Source organism: Equus caballus, chromosome 23, assembly GCF_041296265.1.
Source record: "Equus caballus isolate H_3958 breed thoroughbred chromosome 23, TB-T2T, whole genome shotgun sequence".
NCBI lineage: Eukaryota > Metazoa > Chordata > Mammalia > Perissodactyla > Equidae > Equus > Equus caballus.
In genome coordinates, this window is record NC_091706.1 from 68,875,385 (window position 1) to 68,898,534 (window position 23,150).

General features: G+C 38.9%; 1 protein-coding gene across 1 annotated transcript in view; it reads right to left on the reverse strand.

Moving 5' to 3' along the window:
- Nucleotides 1–23,150, reverse strand: part of MFSD14B (major facilitator superfamily domain containing 14B) — an 88,651-nt gene that overhangs the window by 55,004 nt on the left and 10,497 nt on the right. The window contains exon 2 of the mRNA XM_023627642.2: nt 6,798–6,893. Within this exon, the coding sequence (XP_023483410.1) occupies nt 6,798–6,893 (96 nt within the window). The remainder of the gene's footprint in view (nt 1–6,797; nt 6,894–23,150) is intronic.

Consider the following 23,150-nt stretch of genomic DNA (forward strand, 5'->3'; position numbering starts at 1 on the left):
TGGCAGTATATACTGAAGATGATCAAAACTCTGCAATTTTACTCCTATGTATATATTATAAGAAACATGTATACAGTCACCAAAAGACATATACAAGAAATATCACAACAGCAATATTTGTAATCACAACAGCAATATTTGTAATAGGCAAAACTGGACACCCGAATGCTCATCAACAATAGAATGAATTTCAGTGATTTGTTAGAAGGATTAACAGGATTCAGAAACTGTTATGCTCACAGTTACAATTTACTATAGCAAAAGGATACAGCTCAGAACCACAAACTTACTTTTCTTGCCTAACATTCAGTAGCTTAATATATAAATGCTTCTCAGTTTGTTGTATGCCTTTCACTGAATTCCAGAGCACTGAAATTATTGTTTTTGACTGTTTTGTCCAGCTCTATTTGGAGAGAATTTGCTGACCTCCTTATATCGTCATGTTAAAAGTCAGAAGTTTGACAGTAACTTTTGGGAAAAAAATGAACGCCTCAGAGACCTGAGAAATATTATCAAGTGCAAAGACATGTATAATGACAAGTTTAAAAGGAAAGGAGAGAAGGTGCAGCAAAAATATTTGATGAAATAAGGGCCAAAAACTTCCCAAATTAGATAAAAAATATTAATCTATATATCCCAGAAGCTAAACAAACCCCAAGTAACACAAAGAGATCCATTCCTAGACACATTATAGCACAAACAGTTGAAAGACAAAGAGAAAACCTCTAAAGCGGCAAGAAAAAGAAAATGAATCACCACATACAACAGGGACTGACAAACTTATTTTGTAAGGGGACATATAGTATATAGTAAATATTTTAGGGTACATGGTCTGTGTCGTAAGTAGTCAACTCTGCCACTGTAGCACAAAAGCAGCCACATTCAATGTGCATCATTGTGATCCAACAAAATTTCATTTATGGATACTTATATTTCAATTTCACATAATTTTCTTGTGTCACCAAATACCTTCCTTTGATTTTTTCCAACTATATAAATATGTAAAAACCATTGTTAGTGCACAGACCACTTAAAAGCAGGCAGTAGGCCAGATTAGGCCTGTGGGCCACAGTTTGCAGACCCCTGATGTAAAAGGAACAATACTTACTAACAGCTGACTGCCCATCAGATATAATGGATGCTGGAAGGCAATATGATGATATAGTAAAAGTGCTAAAAAAATCAGAATGCACACCAAATGTTTTATATACCAAATTTTAAGACAAGGAGAGCCACCAACAGTTACTTTATATTTCTATGTCAACTTTTTCTATAATTGTATTGATTAGGGAAGTTGGAAATTAGCATTTTTTAAGCATTCACAAGTTTATTAATATAAAAGTATGCTACAGACTCCAACATATAACACACAATAATAGGAGAGAAAGAAATTCCAAGCAAAGGTCATTGCATCTACGTAGTTAATGCTCATTATATCATAATAGTCATGCAAGAGAAAGCAAAGATTTAATACATTGTGGTTATATATTATAGATACTTCTAGTGAGTGCTATGTACCTCATTTTAATAATTACAATGCACACAAGAGGGCAGGTTCTGAGTACTTTGGTCAAAATGCCATTAGAAAACTATCAAACTCATAAGATGAGCCTGGAACATCTTGTGATTCCAGAAAGCAAGACAGTCTCCATGTGACTATAATTAGAACCTTATTTCCTTTTCATGTGAGAGCAAATCACCTAACAAAGAGCCTGTATATTATGTCAAAAATGCCTGCCAAACAGTCCTGTCCCCTCCCACCCACCCCAACTCCCAAGAGGAAACAGTGGTTAAGTGAAGAAGACAGAAGGGCTGGACCGCAGAGCAAATACGGGCTGACAAGATAGAATACATCTGTTGAATGAATGGGCACATATTCTGAGAGTAAGGAAAAAGGAATAAGAAAATTAAATGTGACAGGAAAATGTTTAAAGAGCATTCTTTGCGTTATTAGATCACCATATGGAGAGGATGGCATAGTGGGGAATACTGAGTCCTTGAATCTCTAGCAGGATTTCAGGAAGGTCAGCTTACAAAATCAAATCTGCAAATTACAAGAATAAAATCCTTCGCTCACAGGAACTAATATTAAGTATATCTTTATTGAAATAAGTGTTCTATTTAAATATATCTGAAGACATTTAAATTAATTTAATCAGATTACTTTATTTACATTAAAATGAGACCAAGCCCTCTAAAGCAATGCACGTTTTGACTAGAGGGTAGAATGTCAGGCAGGGATGTAAGACAAAAGAGGTCATTTTTATGTACAAACTACTACTATTAGAAGCTAAGGCCACTGTGTGAGCCAACTTTACAAATCTGCTTCAGTGTATTGGAGTGAAGACCTTTCTGATGGTGCTTAATTAACAAATTAAAGTTGTAATCTAGGACATGGCTACACAAGATAGGCAACAAATCTCACAGAGAAAATGACTAAGAAGTAGTAAATTGTTCTAAACTACTTTGAAGGGAGTGTTCTAAGGAGTGCTAGGATGCAGAGATAGTCAAGATTAGATAAAATATTAATAGGTATGTACGGTTCTCTATCTTCAAATCCTGATCTCAAGACTGTTTTTCTCACCTTGATGGAAACAGGACAGAGCGCTGTTCACCAGTCAGAGTGAGGGAAAAAAAAAAAAGAACACACATGAACCATTATCCTAATAACTACACCATGGTGGGTGAAAGATTAATGATGCTAACAACTAGAAATCAGACAATAGTAAACCCCAACATAAAGGAAGAGGATCAATGAACTCCAGCTGTAATGAAATAAACCCTAATTTTGTCCCTTCTTTATCAAATCACCTAACTTACCACTTCGCCGTCCAAAAGTCAGAAAGTGGAAGGGATATACCAGGGAAAATCTTTTCAAAAGGTGGAGTGCACCAGTCCCCCCACATCAAAAAAAGAAAATAGCAAAGTGGTGTAAAGGCTGGGGAAAATAGGAATGTAAAGGACTTGTAGCATAATTTAGCAACACCAAGAACTCCAAAAAAGGGGATTAGCACACCTACTAACTCAGCAACACTTGTATGACATCAGAGTGTGATGCTGATGCGGGGTTGGTGAGCTGAGGAGTTGAAAGAAAGATTTCTTAGACTCTTAAGATCTGGCAGTAGTGCTCTTTTATTTAGAGAATAGAATAGCATGGGGACAGGACCCATGGGCAGGCAGAGCTGCTGCGTGGGGACAGACCCACGGGCAGTCAGAGATGCTGTTGGCATGGGGAGCTGCTGCCGCCACCGCTGGCATGGGGACAGGACCCATGGGCAGGAGGAGCCGCTGCTGCTGCCACTTCTGCTGCTGCCCCAAGTTGAGGGTTAGAGCTAAATTTAAGGTATAGGTATGTGAGCTACCTCTTTATAAGACAAAGGATACATAAAAAAGTTAAAACGGTATCAGTGCCCGTAGGGTCCAGCTATTTGTTGGTCCCACAACTTTTAGATAAGAATCAAACCAGATTGAGTAAATGGCAGAAGTCACCGCTTAAATATTATCCTCAGCGAAAGACAAACGAGGATTTTGCGGGGGGGGGGGGGGGGGGGGGGGGTCAGTCACATGAGGTTGCCAGACAGCAAACAACTTAAGTTCTTGCCTTCCCCATTAAGAGTTTCCAGAGAGAGGGCCATCCCCCCTTCCTTCTGGCACAGAGAGGGAGGCACGGAGATTTCCTTCACAAATGCAACTGTCTCTGATCAAAGGGCAAGCAAATTCCACTCCTCGGTGGGGAGCCCGCTTCTCATCTGTAGTTTTAAAATTAACCAACCTAAAAATCCTCATCATAAACCGTTTTAAAATTAACCAGCCTAAAAATCCTCATCAATGCTAATGTGGGGACCTGGAAATGGCCACCCCAAGATATGTCTCTTTGGCATGATGATTATTTGAGGCTAGTTACTTTGCAGACAGGAAAGAAACTGAAAAGTAGAATTTACTTACCCTTTCTAAGAGACATTTACATTGTAAAGGACCTATCCATCTGTAAAGATCTCTCTAGAAACTCTTAATCAATGGGGAAGGCAAGGACTTAAATCTGCATTTTATTGTGCTTCTCTGGTAACCTCCTGTAACTGACTTCCCTCCCCCTCCCAACATTGGCATTTCTTTAAGGATTAAGCATCTTTCCATAGGCTAGAAACTGATTGCTGCGCTCACCTGTGGCCACCCAGCTCAAGACAATAGACTTGCCTCCTGCTACACCCACCGAGATAGCAGACCCACTATCTGCTGTGTCCATCAAGTGCCGTGCCAACAGGGCAATCTTGTGACTATTGTGGGAGGGACATTTCAATCATATGTGAAATATCCTGTTTGGGGGTATATAACCACTCTGCACCCCACTTCTTCGGTGCCCTTTCTTCCTTTGGGAAGAAAGGTCCCGGGCCATGGTCCTCATAAAGCTTTGTTTAATTTTCTCTTGCTATTCTGTCTCATGTGAATTTAATTCGTTCTCCGGCCAGACAAACCCACTTTGGATAGAGGAAATGTCTTCCTCCCCTACACTAACAACTCTTTACTCCTCTCACATAAATGTTTATTTTAACCAAATTTTTGCAAGCAGCAGAACTGCTTGGAAACTGCAAAAAGGCAGCAGAGAAACATTTTAGCTAGCTTCTAAGACTGCATTCCAGGGTCTAACAGAGATATATAAACCCTATGAAAATTACCTGCTTTGGGTAATAAGAAGGAAGGTGCATCAGTCGCTGGGGCATATTAAAATTAAGTAACTAATTAACTAAAATTAAAAGGGATCTTGGGGCCAGCCTGGTGGCATAGTGGTTGGGTTTACACACCCCGCTCCAGCAGCCCGGGGTTTGTAGATCTGTGTATCGCTTATCAAACCATGCTGTGGCAGGCGTCCCACATATAAAATAGAGGAAGGTGGGCACAGATGTTGGCTCAGGGCTAATCTTCCTTACCAAAGGGAGGATTGGCTGTGGATGTTAGCTCAGGACTAATCTTCCTCATCAAAAACAAAGAAACAAACATAAAAGGGATATGACAATCTGATCTAGGGTCAAAAAGGTGAAAGGATTTTAACTGTCTGGAAGAAGGTTTCAGAATTTCCGACAGGCCATCAGAAACACTAAAGTATTCTTCATTTCAATTTGAATTCTTACCAAATAAAGAATAATTACAAGAATACTTCTATATTGAGAAACCTGCTGAACCAGTATAACAGATTATAGGCAAGTGATTGCATCAGAAAAACACTATTTTGAAACTCTTAACTTTGCAACCTAAAGAAGCTGGGGGGGGCGGGAATTCAGAGAACTATGGCCAAAAATTAAATAATAACACAGTTCCTTAAAATGAGTGGCTTTGTGCATCTATATTCATACTAAAAATATGTCTTGAAGAAACAATCACTCGAGGATGCATGTGCGTGTGACTGCAACACATCTATTTGTTCAAAGAAAATACATATTGAGCTCCAACTGTGTCCCAGGTAGCCCTAGGCACCAGGGACACAGTGATAAACATGGCAGGCAGGATCTCACGAAAGTTAAAATGAGGACCATGTATCCTCATTAACTAATAACCAGTTACCTTCTGTAGTTAAGCATTAAGAAGAAAAAGGCAGTACAATGAGAAAGAATAAAACAGAGGATTAAAAACACAGGCAATTTTGGGGGCCGGTCCCATGGCCAAGTGGTTACGTTCGCACGCTCTGCTTCAAGGGGCCCAGAGTTTCACCGGTTCAGATCCTGGGCACAGACATGGTATGGCTTGTCAGGCCATGTTGTGGCAGCGTCTCACACAGCACAACCAGAGGCACTCACAACTAGAATATACAACTATGTACTGGGGGGCTTTGGGGAGGAGAAGAAGAAGGAAAAAAAAGGAAGATTGGCAACAGATGTTAGTTCAGGTTCCAATCTTTAGGGAAAAACCAACAGGCAACTTTTTAGGTCTACTGTTTTATCCAAGTTGTAATTTTAATTAAATCAAATTGTATTTTAAATGTGCCAGAAGAATTAAAAACTTTAAAAAGTGTATAGCAAAGCCTTATATAAGGCCAACAGCCACCCTCTAAAGTTCTCTACTTTCTAAACCTAATTTGGGAACAAAGTTTATCTGTATGCAAAAGAATTCTTTGGTAAGGCAAAATGGTGATTGGGAAGAGTTAACCACCAATGATTTTTAAAGCACAATTTAAGACAACTGAAATTTAAGGCCAGTTTAAAAATATCTTTATTAAGTGTTAAATATTCACTAGGTACCTAAAACCTACACCCTCATCTTTTCTTCAGCATTTCCCCTTCCTCTAACCACAACATACATCAAACATCCAAGTTCTTGCTAAGAAATTCAGTACAGCCTCCGCAAAGAAATGATTGCAGCTAAGCTACCAAAAATGGAAATTTGGACATTCCTATAATCATCACTTTCATTGTTACAAAGTACTTACCAATCTCCTATTTACTATATTCTTAAGTCAAAGGCCATTATAATCTATACAAAGTAAGTTACAAACTTCAACAAAGCTTCGCGATAATTTCCTCTAGGGCATCTTAACCATCTTCTTAAATATATATAGTTCATTCACAGCACTCCCAAGATTCTGGTTCAGTGGAAGGGCAATGCTACCCAGGAATATTTAACAAGCAGCCTAGGTGTTTTGTGGCAGGTAGTTCACAGTCCACACAGTGGAAACAAGCCAATGGAATAAGCAGCCTTAAATCACTGTCAAGAGTTACTCTCAAACATACCTAGACATACAGCCCTGGGCATATATATGCTTAAGAACTTCTCTTTTGCTCTCAAAGACCCAGTTCAGCAGTACTTACAGTTAACATTGGAGTTGTCAATAGGCCCCACGCAAAAAATTCAAGGAAGATGACAATAGCAGCATGGTATACACTCGGTCGGCCAAAGCCTTGTAGCTAAAAAATGAAGAAAGTTATTATGAAACACAGTAAAGAGATATAAGAGATCCACTATCCCAAAATGGTATCAAACACCAAAAAAGTAAAAAGAAACTGTATAAAATAAACTCAGAACCTAACTATACAATTTAAGGTAAAACTCCATTCTGTGGTATCCCTAATCCCTTCATCTTCCCTAATCATAGAAGGTGCCAAGATTACAGACTTTCTACTTGTTTCATCAGCGCAAATCACTGAAGCTTTGGTAGAAAATCACCTGAGTCTTCCAGAGACTGAAGTTCCAGAACTTGACTATTCTGTCTCTCATTAACTATGTATTCCTCAGCAGCTTGGCCTGGAAGCCTGAAGTTTCCCTAGCTACATAATGAGAGAGGTGGGCATCAGGGTCATATGCTCAAAAGCTTCAGGGGCAGCCTAGATGATTTATATGATAGGGGGTGGGGGAAGAACAATAAGGACTAGGTCAAACCTGAAAACACACTCCCTACCTAAAGGTGTTAAAATCCAGCTTTCTGTTTCTGACTTGTGTTAAGACTGTGTCTATTCTGCTAGTTTTCTGTACTTTGTGATTTCTGGAGATGAAATCTAAAATTCCCCTCAATTTAATCTTCTTTGATTCTGTGACAATGCTTATTACAGGATCAGATGCTTTGCTAACTAGCACTTGGTAGTAACTGGAAGTGATAGTTTGAAAAGACTTTGTAAAACCTATACTATTCTTATGCTTATATTTTTAAATCTTCAAAAGGTAAAAGTACCATCTCTCTCCCTTCGAATCTACAACTAATTGGACAGTCATCGCTTAACAAAGGATATCCATATAGCATCTCAGGATGCCTGAGAGACCCATGTTGCTATACATCGGAAGGCAGACGGACTTCCCCCCAGGAGAAGGTGGAGATAGGTGAAAACTCTCCGACCCTGACCCCCGAACAGCCTAGTACCTGCAAGCGGCTTTCTTCCAGCAGACGCCCCCAGAACATCACCACACATCAAGGGCAGGAGGGTGCGCACACCAGAGGAGTGACGGTGGAAACAGGTGACCACAGCCCTACCTAAGGCCCCGTGATTACACCTAAGCCCAGGGGGAAACTCCAGAGTCCCACACCAGAGGCGGCAGGGAAAACCTCTATTGGCCATTAGCCAAGAGGCCCCTCCCAGCATCCACAACGCCGGGAGGCTCCCAGAGAGAATCCCGAATGGGGCAGTAGCCCGCCAGCTGCCGCCACCGGTCTCACAGACTGCGGCTGTTGCCCAGTTGGGGTACAGGGCTACCAGAGATCTCCTGGGAGAGGAGTGGAGCTGGGTGCAGTTCCAGTGGCTGGGTCCGCGGCCCAGGGGGAAACTCCGGGGTCCCGTTCTGGCAGCAGGGAAAGCCTCTACTCGCCATTAGTGGAGAGGCTCTGCCCAGCATTCAGAATGCTGGGAGGGTCCTGAAGAGGAGAATCCCAGGCAGGGCAGCAGCCGGCCAGCTGCCACTGAACTCACGGTCTCCGGCTGTCCCCCAGACAGGGCAAGGGGCTCCCTGAGATCCTGGGGGAAAGGACTGGGGCTGGGTGGAGTTCCAGCGGCCTGGCTCCATGGCCCAGGGGGAAACTCTACAGTCTCACAGCAGCCTCAGTGAAAGCCTCTGCACAGCACTAGTAGAGAGCCCCCACCCGGCAACCACAAGGCTGGAAGACCCTGGGACAAAAGCAGCATAGCTAGGTGAGCTAACCACAGACTGCAGAAGATGCCCATAGCTCTGCTGTGACCTATAGTGGACAAGTGAGATTTTGCGGGCGCCAACAGTGACAGAGCTGCAAATACAGGTGATCCTGCCCCTGGCCACTGGGAAAGCCCATAACACTACTGCAGACCCTAGGGAGGGAGCATGTCTAGGAGGTCTGCAACAGCAGGCACCAGCGGCCTGAAGCCCCCTGTGACCGCCCCCACAGCTGAAGAGGGACCCCACAGGACCACAGTGACTACGAGGAGGGGCCCAGGCCCAGTTAGCAACAGCTGATAGGGTTCCTGGTTGGTGCAGTATAAACAGCTGTTCCCCCACCATGCCAGTAGAAACAAGTGGAAGCAGTAACTAAACTCTATCTCTATGTGGAGGCACAAATCTACACCATCAAGCAATATGAAAAAATATATTAAATCTCCAGAACAGAAGGAAAATGACAAATACCCAGAAAACAGTCCCAAAGACAATGAAATATATAACCTAAATGACGATGACTTCAAAACAGACATCATTAAAAAACTCAATGAGTTCAAAGAGAATTCAGATAGACGACTCAACGAGTTCAGGAGCTATGTCACAAAAGAGTTTGATACTATAAAGAAGAACCAAACAGAAATACTGGAAATGAAGAACACAACAGAGGAGATTAAGAAAAACCTAGACAAGCTGAACTGTAGGGCCGATAATATGGAGGACAGAATTAGCAATTTGGAAGATAGGAATATAGAAATGCTGCAGGCAGAGGAGGAGAGAGAACTAAAACTAAAAAGAAATGAAGAAACTCTCCGAGAATTATCTGACTCAATTAGGAGATGCAACGTAAGGATTATAGGTATACCAGAGGGAGAAGAGAAGGAGAAGGGGGCAGAAAGCCTGTTCAAAGAAATAATGGCTGAGAACTTCCCAAACCTGGGGAGAGAGATGGAACTTCATGTGACAGAAGCCAATAGATCTCCAAACTTTATCAATGCAAGAAGACCAACCCCCAAGGCACATAGTAGTGAAGCTAGCAAAAGTCAATGACAAGGAGAAAATACTAAGGGCAGCCAGGCAGAAGAAAATAACTTACAAAGGAACCCCCATCAGGCTATCAGCAGATTTCTCAGCAGAAACTTTACAGGCTAGAAGAGAGTGGAATGATATATTCAAAACTCTGAAGGACAAAAACCTGCAGCCAAGAATACTCTACCCAGCGAAAATATCCTTCAAATATGGTGGAGAAATAAAAGCTTTCCCAGATAAACAAAAATTAAGGGAGTTCATTGCCACAAAACCTCCTTTTCAAGAAATGCTCAGCAAAACCCTCATTCCTGAAAAATCAAAAAAAGGAAAGGGGCTACAAAACCAAGAGCAAAGGAGATAAGTAGAAGGACAACAACAGAAAGTAGCAGCTCTCCATCAGAACAGGTAGCAAAAGTTAAATAAAACATTAAAGATAAAAGGAAGGGAAACAGCAAGAATAAATATAACCCTGTCATTTTAACCACAAACTCACAACACAAGAAAGAAGGGGGAAAAAAAAATCTGACAGTAACAACCTAGAAGGGGAAGAGAAAAAGGATAGAAGGTTTTAATTTAAGGGAATAAGAGGCTATCAGAAAATGGACTATCTCATCTATGAGATGTTTTATACTAAACATATGGTAACCACTAAACAAATAACAAGAATAAAGACACAAATTACAAATAAGAAGACACCCAATACAGAAATTTACATACCTGAATTAGTAATCCAAAAGCATGGGATGAGAAACAAAGGAAATGCAAGAGAACTGGAAAACAAGAGATAAAATAGCAGCAGTAGGCCCCCACATTTCAATAATCACTCTAAATGTAAATGGATTGAACTCTCCAATCAAAAGACACAGAGTGGCAGGATGGATCAAAGAACAAGACCCAACAATATGCTGCCTCCAGGAAACACACCTCAGCCTCAAAGACAAACACAGACTCAGAGTGAAAGGATGGAAGACAATACTCCAAGCTAATAATGAACAAAAGAAAGCAGGTGTCGCTATACTACTATCAGACAGAGCAGACTTCAAAGCAAAACAGATAAAGAAAGACAAAGAGGGACAGTATATACTGATAAAAGGGACACTCTACCAAGATGACATAACACTTATAAATATTTACGCACCCAACAGAGGAGCACCAAAACTTGTAAAGCAACTCTTAACAGAACTAAAAGGAGACATCAACAACAATACAATAATAGTAGGGGACCTCAACACCCCATTAACACCAATGGATAGATCATCCAGACAGAAAATCAACAAGGAAATTATAGAATTAAATGAAAAATTAGACCAGATGGACTTATAGATATATATAGAACACTTCATCCAAAAACAGCAGGTTACACATTCTTCTCAAGTGCGCATGGAACATTCTCAAGGATAGACCATATCTTGGGAAACAAAGCAAGCATCAATAAATACAAGAGAGTTGAAATAATATCAAGCATCTTTTCTGATCATAATGCTATGAAACTAGAAATCAATTACAAGAATGAAGCAGGGAAAGGTGCAAAAATGTGGAGACTAAACAACACGCTACTGAACAAACAATGGATTATTGAAGAAATTAAAGAAGAAATCAAATATTATCTGGAGACAAATGAAAATGAAAACACGCCATACCAACTCATTTGGGATGCAGTAAAAGCAGTCCTAAGAGGGAAATTCATTGTAATACAGGCTCACCTCACTAAACAAGAAAAATCTCACATAAGCAACCTCAAACGACACCTAACAGAATTAGAAAAAGAAGAACAAACAAAGCCCAAAGTCAGTAGAAGGAGAAAAATAATAAAAATTACAGTAGAAATAAACAATATTGAAACAAAAAAGACAGGACAAAGGATCAATGAAACAAAGAGTTGGTTCTTCGAAAAAATTAACAAAATTGACAAACGCTTAGCCAGACTCACTAAGAAAAGAAGACAGAAATCTCAAATAAATAAAATTAGGAATGAGAGAGGAGAAATCACAATGGATACCAAAGAAATACAAGGGATCATAAGAGAATACTATGAAAAACTATATGCCAACAAATTGAACAACCTAGAAGAAATGGACAAATTCCTAGACTCTTACAACCTCCCCAAACTGAATCAGAAAGAAACAGAGAATCTGAATAGACCAATCACAAGAAAGAGAAACAGTAATCAAAAACCTCCCCAAAAATAAGAGTGCAGGACCAGACGGCTTCTCTGGAGAATTCTACCAAACATTCAAAGAAGATTTAATACCTATCCTTCTCAAACTATTCCAGAAAATTAAGGAAGATGGAGCACTCCCTAACACATTCTATGAAGTCAACATCACTCTGATCCCCAAACCTGACAAGGACAACACAAAGAAGGAAAACTACAGGCCGATATCACTGATGAACATAGATGCAAAAATCCTCAACAAAATTCTGGCAAACTGAATACAGCAATACATCAAAAAGATTATACACCATGACCAAGTGGGATTTACACCAGGGACACAGGGATGGTTCAATATCCGCAAGTCAATCAACGTGATACACTACATTAACAAAATGAGAAACAAAAACCACATGATCATCTCAATAGATGCAGAGAAAGCATTCGACAAGATCCAACATCCATTTATGATAAAAACCCTCAATAAAATGGGTATAGAACTAAAGTACTTCAACATCATAAAGGCCATATATGACAAACCCACAGCCAACATCATACTCAACGGACAAAAACCGAAAGCCATCCCTCTGAGAACATGAACAAGACAAGGGTGCCCACTTTCACCACTCCTATTCAACATAGTACTGGAGGTGTTGGGCAGAGCAATTCGGCAGGAAAAAGAAATAAAAGGAACCCAAATAGGCAAAGAAGAAGTAAAACTCTCGCTGTTTGATCTTATATATAGAAAAGCCCAAAGACTCCATAGGAAAACTATTAGAAACAATCAACAGCTAAAGCAAAGTTGCAGGGTATAAAATCAACATACATAAATCAGTAGCATTTATACACACTAACAATAAACTAACAGAAAAAGAACTCAAGAACTGGGGCTGGCCCCGTGGCCGAGAGGTTAAGTTCGCACACTGCGCTGCAGGCGGCCCAGTGTTTCGTTGGTTCGAATCCTGGGCGCGGACATGACACCGCTCATCGAACCACGCTGAGGCGGCGTCCCACGTGCCACAACTAGAAGGACCCACAACAAAGAATATACAACTATGTACTTGGAGGGCTTTGGGGAGAAAGAGGAAAAAATAAAATCTTTAAAAAAAAAACAACAACAACAAAAAAAGAACTCAAGAACTCAATCCCATTCACAATCGCAACGAAAAGAATAAAATACCTTGGGATAAATTTAACCAAGGAAGTGAAAGATTTATATAACGAAAACTACAAGACTTTGTTGAAAGAAATTGATGACGACATAAAGAGATGGAAAGACATTCCATGCACATGGATTGGAAGAATAAACATAGTTAAAAGGTCCATACTACCTAAAGCAATCTACAGATTCAACACTATCCCAATCAGAATCCCAATGTCATTCTTTACAGAAATTGAGCAAAGAATCCTAAAATTCATATGGGGCAACAAAAGACCACGAATTGCTAAAGCAATCCTGAGTAAGAAAAACAAAGTCGGAGGCATCACAATCCCTGATTTGAAAACATACTACAAAGCTACAGTGATCAAAACAGCATGGTACTGGTACAAAAACAGTTGCACAGATCAATGGAACAGAATTGAAAGCCCAGAAATAAAACCACGCATCTATGGACAGCTAATCTTCGACAAAGGAGCTGAGGGCCTACAATGGAGAAAAGAAAGTCTCTTTAACAAATGGTCGTGGGAAAACTGGACAGCCACAGGTAAAAGATTGAAAATTGACCATTCTTTTTCACCATTCACAAAAATAAACTCAAAATGGATCAAAGACCTAAAGATTAGGCCTGAAACAATAAGTCTTCTAGAAGAGAATATAGGCAGTACACTCTTCGACATCAGCTTCAAAAGAATCTTTTCGGGCACCGTAACCCCTCAGACAAGGGAAACAATAGAAAGAATAAACAAATGGGACTTCATCAGACTAAAGAGCTTCTTCAAGGCAAGGGAAAACAGGATTAAAACAAAAAAACAGCCCAGTAATTGGGAAAAAATATTTACAAGCTACTTATCTGACAAAGGGTTAATCGTCATAATATATAAAGAACTCACACATCTCAACAACAAAAAAACAAACAACCCGATCAAAAAATGGACAGAGGACATGAACAGACATTTCTCCAAAAAAGATATAAGGATGGCCAATAGACACATGAAAAAGATGCTCATCATCACTAATCATCAGGGAAATGCAAATCAAAACTACACTAAGCTATCACCTTACACCCGTTAGATTGGCAAAAATATCCAAAACCAAGAGTGACAAATGTTGGAGAGGTTGTGGAGAAAAAGGAACCCTCATACACTGTTGGTGGGAATGCAAACTGGTGCAGCCACTATGGAAAACAGTATGGAGATTTCTCAAAAAATTAAAAATAGAAATACCTTATGACCCAGCCATCCCACTACTGGGTATGTATCCTAAGAACCTGAAATCAGCAATTCCAAGAGTCTCATGCACCCCAATGTTCATCGCAGCATTATTTACAATAGCCAAGACGTGGAACCAACCTAAGTGCCCAGCAACTGATGATTGGATGAAGAAGATATGCTATATATACACAATGGAATTCTACTCAGCCATAAAAAAGGACAAAATCGTCCCATTCGCATCAACATGGATGGACTTTGAGGGTATTATGTTAAGCGAAATAAGCCAGAGAAAGACAAACTCTATATGACTCCACTCATAGGTGGAAGTTAACATATAGACAAGGAGAACTGATCAGTGGTTACCTGGGAAAAGGGGGGGGGGGAGGGCACAAAGGGTGAAGTGGTGTACCCACAACATGACTAACAATAATGTACAACTGAAATCTCACAAGGTTGTAATCTATCATAATCTTAATGAAAAAAAAAGGTAAAAGTACCTCCGCATGCTTTAACTAAAAGCTAATCATAAGGAATTGATCAGACAAATCCACATTGTGGGACATCCTACAAGACAACTGGTCTAGTGTCCTTAAAAATGTCAGCGTTGGGGCCAGCCCAGTGGCATAGCAGTTAAGCTCACGCACTCCGCTTCCGCTTCAGCGGTCTGGGGTTCACCGGTTGGGATCCCGCGCACTGATCTATGCACCACTTATCAAGCCATGCTGTGGTGGGTATCACACATATAAAACAGAGAAAGATGGACACAGATGTTAGCTCAGGGCCAATCTTCCTCAGCAAAAAGAGGAGGACTGGCAGTGTATGTTAGCTCAGGGCTAATTTTCCTCAAAAAAAGTGTCAATGTCATAGAAGACAAAAGTAAAGGTAGGGAGACTTGTACAGTTTAAAGGAGATGAGAGTCCTGACAACCAAATGGAGGATACTAGACTAGATCCTAGATGAAAAGGGGACAAAAGGAAAAAACATGAATATGGACTGTATATTAGATAACCATAGGGCATTAATGTTAAATTTCATGGGTGTTCTTGATGTCTGCAACTCACTGTCAAATAGTTTGGGGGAAAAAATGGTACATAGCTACTTTCTAAAGCAAATGTCACAAAATGTTAATTGCTGAATTTAGATGAAGGGAACATTTACTATTCTTTTAATTTTCTGTAGCTTTAAAATTTTTCAAAAAGAGCCAAGAACAATTGTTATTAAAAATCCAACTTATAAATTTCTAAATTTTTGCAATGTCTAATAATAAGCAGTTTTAAATGCCATTAAATAAGACATTTGCAAAACAGAAAGCATTGTACAAATTAAGAGGAAAAAAAGAACCATTTAATCATCTAACAATTCAAAAAAAAAAACGATCAAAAGGCCTTTAACATAACATAACCTTCAAAATGTACCAGTTTTTACAAATCTTTTACCAACAGAATACAGAATGGAAATGGTAGCAGCTATTCAGCCTCTGCCTGTGACTAAGCCTTCTGAGGCTGTCTGCGTCAATCTTTCCAGTCACTGGAGCCAGACACTTGCCATTGTCCTTGACTCCTCTCTGGCTAGCTAGCTCTCCCCAGTCTGATCCTCTACCATCTCTTGCCCACATTACAGAGCAGCTTTCCACCCTTGCTTCTTCACCCACTGCACAGCAGCCAGATTTAATGGAAATCTGATTTAAATGTATTTAAATGAAATTTAAATGATTTAAATGTAAATGGGATCATGTTATTCCTCTGTTGCACCCTCCTTGGCTCCTGCCACATTCTGACACAACTTACACTTAGCCACACATCTTACACATCCAACAAAGTCCTACACCTCCCTATCCCCTTGTTATGCTCTACTGTTTTCTAGAGAATTTCTAACAAACTTTACCATTCATTTCTGTTTACTGTCCACCTTCTCTGGAATGCAAATGTCAATGCCATGAAGGAAAGGATTTTTGTCTCTTTTGTTCAATGATGTATCCCAAAGTGCCCTTCTCTCACCCCACTCTAGTAACAAAGCACTCAACAGAATACATGTGAGAGGGAAAAAGGATCTCTTCTGACACTAACATCTTTTCTCTGTTCTTTTAAACAAGAAAATCCAGAAGTAGAAAAAATTTTGAAACAAATGACCTAGTTTCTTCAACACAGAAATGGTATGGGCAAAGAAAAAAATGGAGGGAGAACTATGTTAGTATAGAGATTATAAGAATTTAAGAAATATTAACTGAAAGCAATATGAGGACTTTGGGTTTTGACTCAAATAAACTAACTAGAAAAAAGAAAATTTTGAGTCAATCATGGAAATTTGAAAATGGACTGGGTATTAGATGACACTAAAGAATTATATCCATAGAGGAAGATGGGCACGGAAGTTAGCTCAGGGCCAGTCTTCCTCAGCAAAAAGGGGAGGATTGGCAGCAGTTAGCTTAGGGCTAATCTTCCTAAAAAAAAAAAAAATTACATTCATTGTAAATAATGGCACTGAAGTAATAATTTTTTAAAAAGTCATTATCTCTTAGAGATACATAGCAATATATTTATTTGTGAAATAAGATGTCTGAAATCTGTTTTAAAATCTACAGCAAAAAAACCCCAAAAGTAGGAGAAATGGTGGCAAAAATAAATTTTAAAAAGTAAATAGCCTATATGCATTTACTAATAATTTCCTAATTATTTGGGTGAAAATTCTGATAGTCAACCACCTCACATTTGAAAGCAATTGCTTCCAAACAGCGGGTGAATATGTCAACAAAAAGCCCAACTATTCCTCTGGAATCTTTTATTTTTATCATGCATGGCATACAAGAATCTCAAAAACCTCTCAAAACAGCTCACAGTAAGAAGCACAGGAGGGCTACCCTATTACTTCTTTGCAATTTCCGTGGTTTGGTGCTCTTTCCCAGGCAATGAATCTCTATTTATGGAGACCATTGGGATAGAGATCCGTGTGGCTGCAGTGCTGATTAATATAAAAACAGGTACACACACTTTAGATTGTGCATATACAATGGCATGCTGCATATACCACAGTGGTCCCATAAGATTAGTACCATATAGCCTAGGTGTATAGTAGACTATACTGTCCAAGTTTGTGTAAGTACACACTATGAAGGTCTCACAATGATGACATCACCTAACGATGCATTTCTTGGAAAATATCTCTGTCGTTAAGTGACAGATGAACATATCTTTCACTATTATGCTATTTTCAGCATCTTGCAAAGAAAGACTATCTGTTTACATATTACATGTTTAGATATATCAATGAGAAACTCTTTAAACTAATAAACATCTCTTCTGAAATGCAGACACTTCTTACTCTCACATCAACATAAATTACTTTAATTGAACTATCATTCATCCCTGGCCAACACAAATGATACATAAGAGAAACATGGCATGACAGGTGGGCCTTGGTATGGTGGGAACTTTGTGTGGGTAACTGGATATAAGAAGGTGACAAAAATAAATCAGTCTTCCTTCCAAAGGAAATAAAAATTCAAGCAGAAATGAATACAATAGAAACCAAAAAAAAAAAAAAATAGTAGAAAGGATAAATTAAACTAAGAGTTGGTTCTTTGAGAAGATTAAAAAAATTGACAACCCTTAGCCAGACTAAGAAAAAAAAAGAGGAAGGCTCTAATAAATAAAATCAGAAATGAAAGAGGAGAAATTACAATGGATACTGCAGAAATACAAAGGATTCTAAGAGAATACTATGAAAAACTATATTCCCACAAATTGGACAATCTAGAAGAAACGGATAAATTCTTAGACTCATACAACCTCCTAAAACAGAAACAAGAAGAAACAGAGAATCTGAGTAGACCAATCACAAGTAAAGAGATTGAAACAGTAATCAAAAACTTGCCAAAAAATAAAAGTCCAGGACAAGATGGCTTCTCTGGAGAATTCTACCAAACATTCAAAGATTCAATATCTGTCTTTCTCAAACTATTCCAAAAAATTGAAGATGATGAAACACTTCCTAACATTCTACAAGGTCAACATCATCCTGATCCCAAAGCCAGACAAGGACAACACAAAGAAGGAAAATTACAGGCCAATGTCGCTGATGAACATAGATGCAAAAATCCTCAACAAAATATTGGCAACCCGAATACAGCAATACATCAAAAAGACCATACATCATGATCAAGTGTGATTTATACCAGGGACACAGGGATGGTTCAACATCCACAAAATCAATGTGATACACCACATTAACAAAATGAGGAATAAAAATCACATAATCATCTTAAAAAATGCAGAGAAAGCATTTAACAAGATCCAACATCTATTTATGATAAAAACTCTCCATAAAATGGGTATAGAACTAAAGTATTTCAACATCATAAAGGCCTTATATGACAAACCCACAGCCAACATCATACTCAACGGTGAAAAACTGAAAGCTATCCCTCTAAGAACAGGAACAAGACAAGGGCACCCACTCCTGCCACTCTTATTCAACAAAGTACTGGAGGTTTGGCCAGAGCAAATAGGCAAGAAAAAGAAATAAAAGGTGTCCAAATTGTAAAGGAAGAAGTGAAACTCTCGCTGTTCGCAGACGACATGATTTTACATGTAGAAAACCCTAAAGAAACCATCAGAAAACTATTAGAAATAATCAACAACTACAGCAAAGTTGTAGGATACCAAATCAACTTACAAAAAATCTGATGCATTTCTATACTCTAATAAGGAAGTAGCAGAAAGAGAACTCAAGAATACAATCCCATTTACAACCACAACAAAAAGAATAAAATATCTAGGAATAAATTTAACCAAAGAGGGGCCAGCCCAGTGGCCAAGTAGATAAGTTCGTGCACTCCACTTTGGCGGCCCAGGGTTTTACCGGTTCGGATCCTGGGTGCAGACATGGCACTGACCATCAGGCCATGCTGAGGTGGCATCCCACATGGTACAACCAGAAAGACCTACAACTACAATATACAAGTGTGTACTGAGGGGCTTTGGGGTAAACAAGGAAAAAAAAATGACTGGCAACAGATGTTAGCTTAGGTGCCAATCTTTAAAAAAAAAAGAAAAAATTTAACCAAGGAGATGAAAGACCTATTCAATGAAAACTACAAGAAATTATTGAAGGAAATTGATGATGACATAAAGAAAGGGAATGATATTCCATGCTCATGGATTGAAAGAATAAACATAGTTAAAACGTCCACACTACCTAAAGCAATCTACAGATTCAATGCAATGTCATTCAGAATCCCAATGACATTCTTCACAGAAATAGAACAAAGAATCCTAAAATTCACATGGGGCAACAAAAGACCCCAAAGAGCTAACGAAATCTTGAGAAAAAAGAACAGAGCTGGAGACATCACACAATCCCCGACTGCAAAATATACTATAAAGCTGTAGTAATCAAAACAGCATAGTACTGGTACAAAAACAGACACACAGATCAATGGAACAGAACTGAAAGCCCAGAAATAAAACCACACATATTAGGCAGCTAATCTTCAACAAAGGAAGATTATAAAAGATCTGAAATCAATAATGTACCTTTTTACTGTAAGGAACTAGAAAAGAGCAAACTAAACACAATGCAAAAAAGAAAAAGAAAAGAAATAATAAAGATTAGAGCAGAAATAAATGCCATACAAAATAGAAAAGCAAGACAGAAAATCAACAAAATCAAAAGTGGATTTTATGAAACTACCAAAAAAACCTGACAAATCTTTAACGAAACTGACCAAGGAAAATAGAGGGAAGACCTGGATTACTAAAATTGGAAATGAAAGAGGTACTATAAGGGAGTACTACGGGCAGCTGTAAGCCAAGAAATTGGATAAACTAGATGAAATGGACAAATTCCTGGAAACACACACTCTACTAAAACTGGATCATAAAGTAACAGAACATGTTAATAGACCCAGAACTAGTAAAGAGATCGAATCGGTGATCAAAAACTTCCCAACAAAGAAAAGCCCTGGACCTGATGGCTTCATTGGTAAATTCTACCAAACATTTAAAGAAGAACTAACATCAATCCCTCTCAAACCCTTCTAAAAATGAAGAGGAGGGGGTGTGAGGGCGATCTGGCTGTGACATCTGTCACCCCACTGATTGCTAGGGTTGATTCAGCTAATCTGGCTGGCTAAGCAGGTATCCCCTTCCTCCCTCACTGCTCCATGTGCCTCGCTCCCAAAGCTGCGCCCTTGGTCAAAGAGGACGACCTTCCCAGATAGAGGACAATCATTCTTCAGTCAAGGGTATAGAAGTAGTTGCACTCCCCCCTGCTAGAACCTCCAAATAAGCTATCAAGGTCCAGTTGTAGGAGAACGTAAGGTAGTCAAGCTTCCAAGACTCTAGACACATCCAAATGAGCTGCTGTATGTGGCAGTCTGCCTTTAAAAAAAAAAAAAAAAGAAGAGGAGGGAACACTTCTTAACATATTCCATGAAGACAGCATTACCGGTACCAAAGCCAGACAAAGACACCACAAGAAAAGACAAATACAAATTAATTTCCCTTATGCTATCAATGCAAAAATCCTTAACAAAATACCACCAAACTGCATTCAGCAACATATTAAAAGGGATATGCCCTGACCATGTGAGATTTATTCCTGGAATGCAAGAACAGTTCACATATGAAAATCAATCAATGGAATACATCATATTAAAATGAAAGGAACAGAAAATACATGGTCACAGGGGCTGGCCCCGTGGCTGAGTGGTTAAGTTCGCGCGCTCCGCTGCAGGCGGCCTAGTGTTTCGTTGGTTTGAATCCTGGGCGCGGACATGGCACTGCTCATCGAGCCACGCTGAGGCGGCGTCCCACATGCCACAGCTAGAAGGACCCACAACGAAGAATAAACAGCTATGTACCGGGGGGCTTTGGGGAGAAAAAGGAAAAATAAAATCTTTAAAAAAAAAAAAAAGAAAATACATGGTCATCCCAACTGATGCAGAAAAAGCATCTGACAAAATTAACATCCTTTCATGATTTAAAAAAATTTTTTAAAAACTGGGATAGAAAGAAACTATCTCAATATAATAAAGGCCACATATGAAAAATCCACATCTATCATTCACACTCAATAGTGAAAGGCTGTAAAAACTTTCTCTAAGATCAGGAACAAGACAAGGATGCCTGCTTTCACCACTTCTACTCAACACAGTATTGGAAGTTCTAGCTAGAGTAATTAAGGAAGAAAAAGACATAAAAGGCATCCAACTGGAAAAGAAAAGATACATTGTTTCTGTTTGCAAATGCCAAGATCTTATACATAGAAATCCCCAAAGGTTCCACAAAAAAACTGTTAGAGCTAATAAGCGAATTCAGCAAAGTTGCAGGCCAAAAAAAAAAAATCAACATTCAAAAATCAGTTGCATTTATATACTAACAACGAATAATCCAAAAAGGAAATTACAAAAACAATTACATTTACAACAGCATCCAAAAGAATAAAATTCTCAGGAAAACTTAACCAAGTTCGCAAAACACTTATACATTGAAACCTACATAACATTGCTGAAAGAAATTAAGAAGACATAAATAAATGGAAAGACATTTCATGTTCATGAATCAGGAAACTTAATACTGTTTAGATGTCAATACTACCCGAAGTGATCTACGTATTTAATGAGATTTCTATAAAAATCCCAATGACATTTTTTGCAGAAATAGAAAAATCCATCCTAAAATTCATATGGAATCTCAAGAGACCCCAAATAGCCAAAACCACCTTGAAGAAAAAGAATGAAACTGCAGTACTCACACCTCCTGACAAAACATACTAAAAGGCTATTCAAAACAGTGTGGTACTGGCATAAAGACAGACGCACAGACCAAGGGAATATAAGAGAGTCCAGAAATAAACACTCACATAATGGTCAAATAATTTGTGACAAGGGTGCTTAAGACCATTCAATGGGGAAAGGACAGTCTCTTCAACAAGTGGTGCTGGGAAAACTGGATATCCACGTGAAAAAGAATGAAGTTGGACCTTTTTTCCTTACATCAGATACAGAAAATTAACCCAAAATGGATCAAAGCCTTAAACGTAAGAGCCATAACCACAAAACTCTTAGAAGATAACATAGGGGAAAAGCTTCATGACATTCTATTTGGCAGCGATTTCTTAGATACAACACCAAAAAAACAGGCAACAAAAGAAAAAGAAAATAAATAAATTGGACTCAATCAAACTGAAAAAACTTTTGTGCATCAAAGGAAATTACCAAGAGAATGAAAAGGCAACCCACAGAATGGGAGAAAATATTTTCAAATTATCTGGTAAGGCATAAATACCCTGAATATATAAAAACTCCTACAACTTGACCAAAAAAAGCTGATTAAAAAATGGCAAAGGACAGATAAATACATGGAAAGATGCTCAACATCACTACTCATTATGGAAATGCAAAGCAAAAACACAATGAGATATTACCTCCTGCTCATTAGGATGGCTACGATTAAAAAACACAATGTTTTTAACCAGAAAATAACAATTGTTGGCAAGGACGCAGACAAATTGGAACTCTTGTGCACTGTTGGTAGGAATGTAAAATGGTATAGCCACTCTGAAAAACAGTACAGGGTTTTAAAAAATTAAAAATAGAATTACCTAATGATCCAGCAATTCTACTTCTGGGTATATATCCAAAAGAATTGAAAGTAGGGTCTCAAAGAGATATTTGTACACCCATGTTCACAGCATTATTCATAACAGCCAAAAGGTGGAAGCCACAAAAGTGTCCATCCACAGAAGAATGTATAAACAAAATATGGCATATGCATACAGTGGAATATTATTCAGCCATAAAAAGGAAATTCTGACACATGCTACGGACATGGATAAACTGTGAAGACATTATGCTAAGTGTAATAAGCCAAACATAAAAGGTGAGATACTGTATGATTCCACTTACATAAGGTATCTAGAGTAGTCAAATTTATAGAGACAGAAAGTAGAATGGTGGTTGCCAGGGGCTGGGGGGGGGGGCAAGGAAATGGGGAGTTAT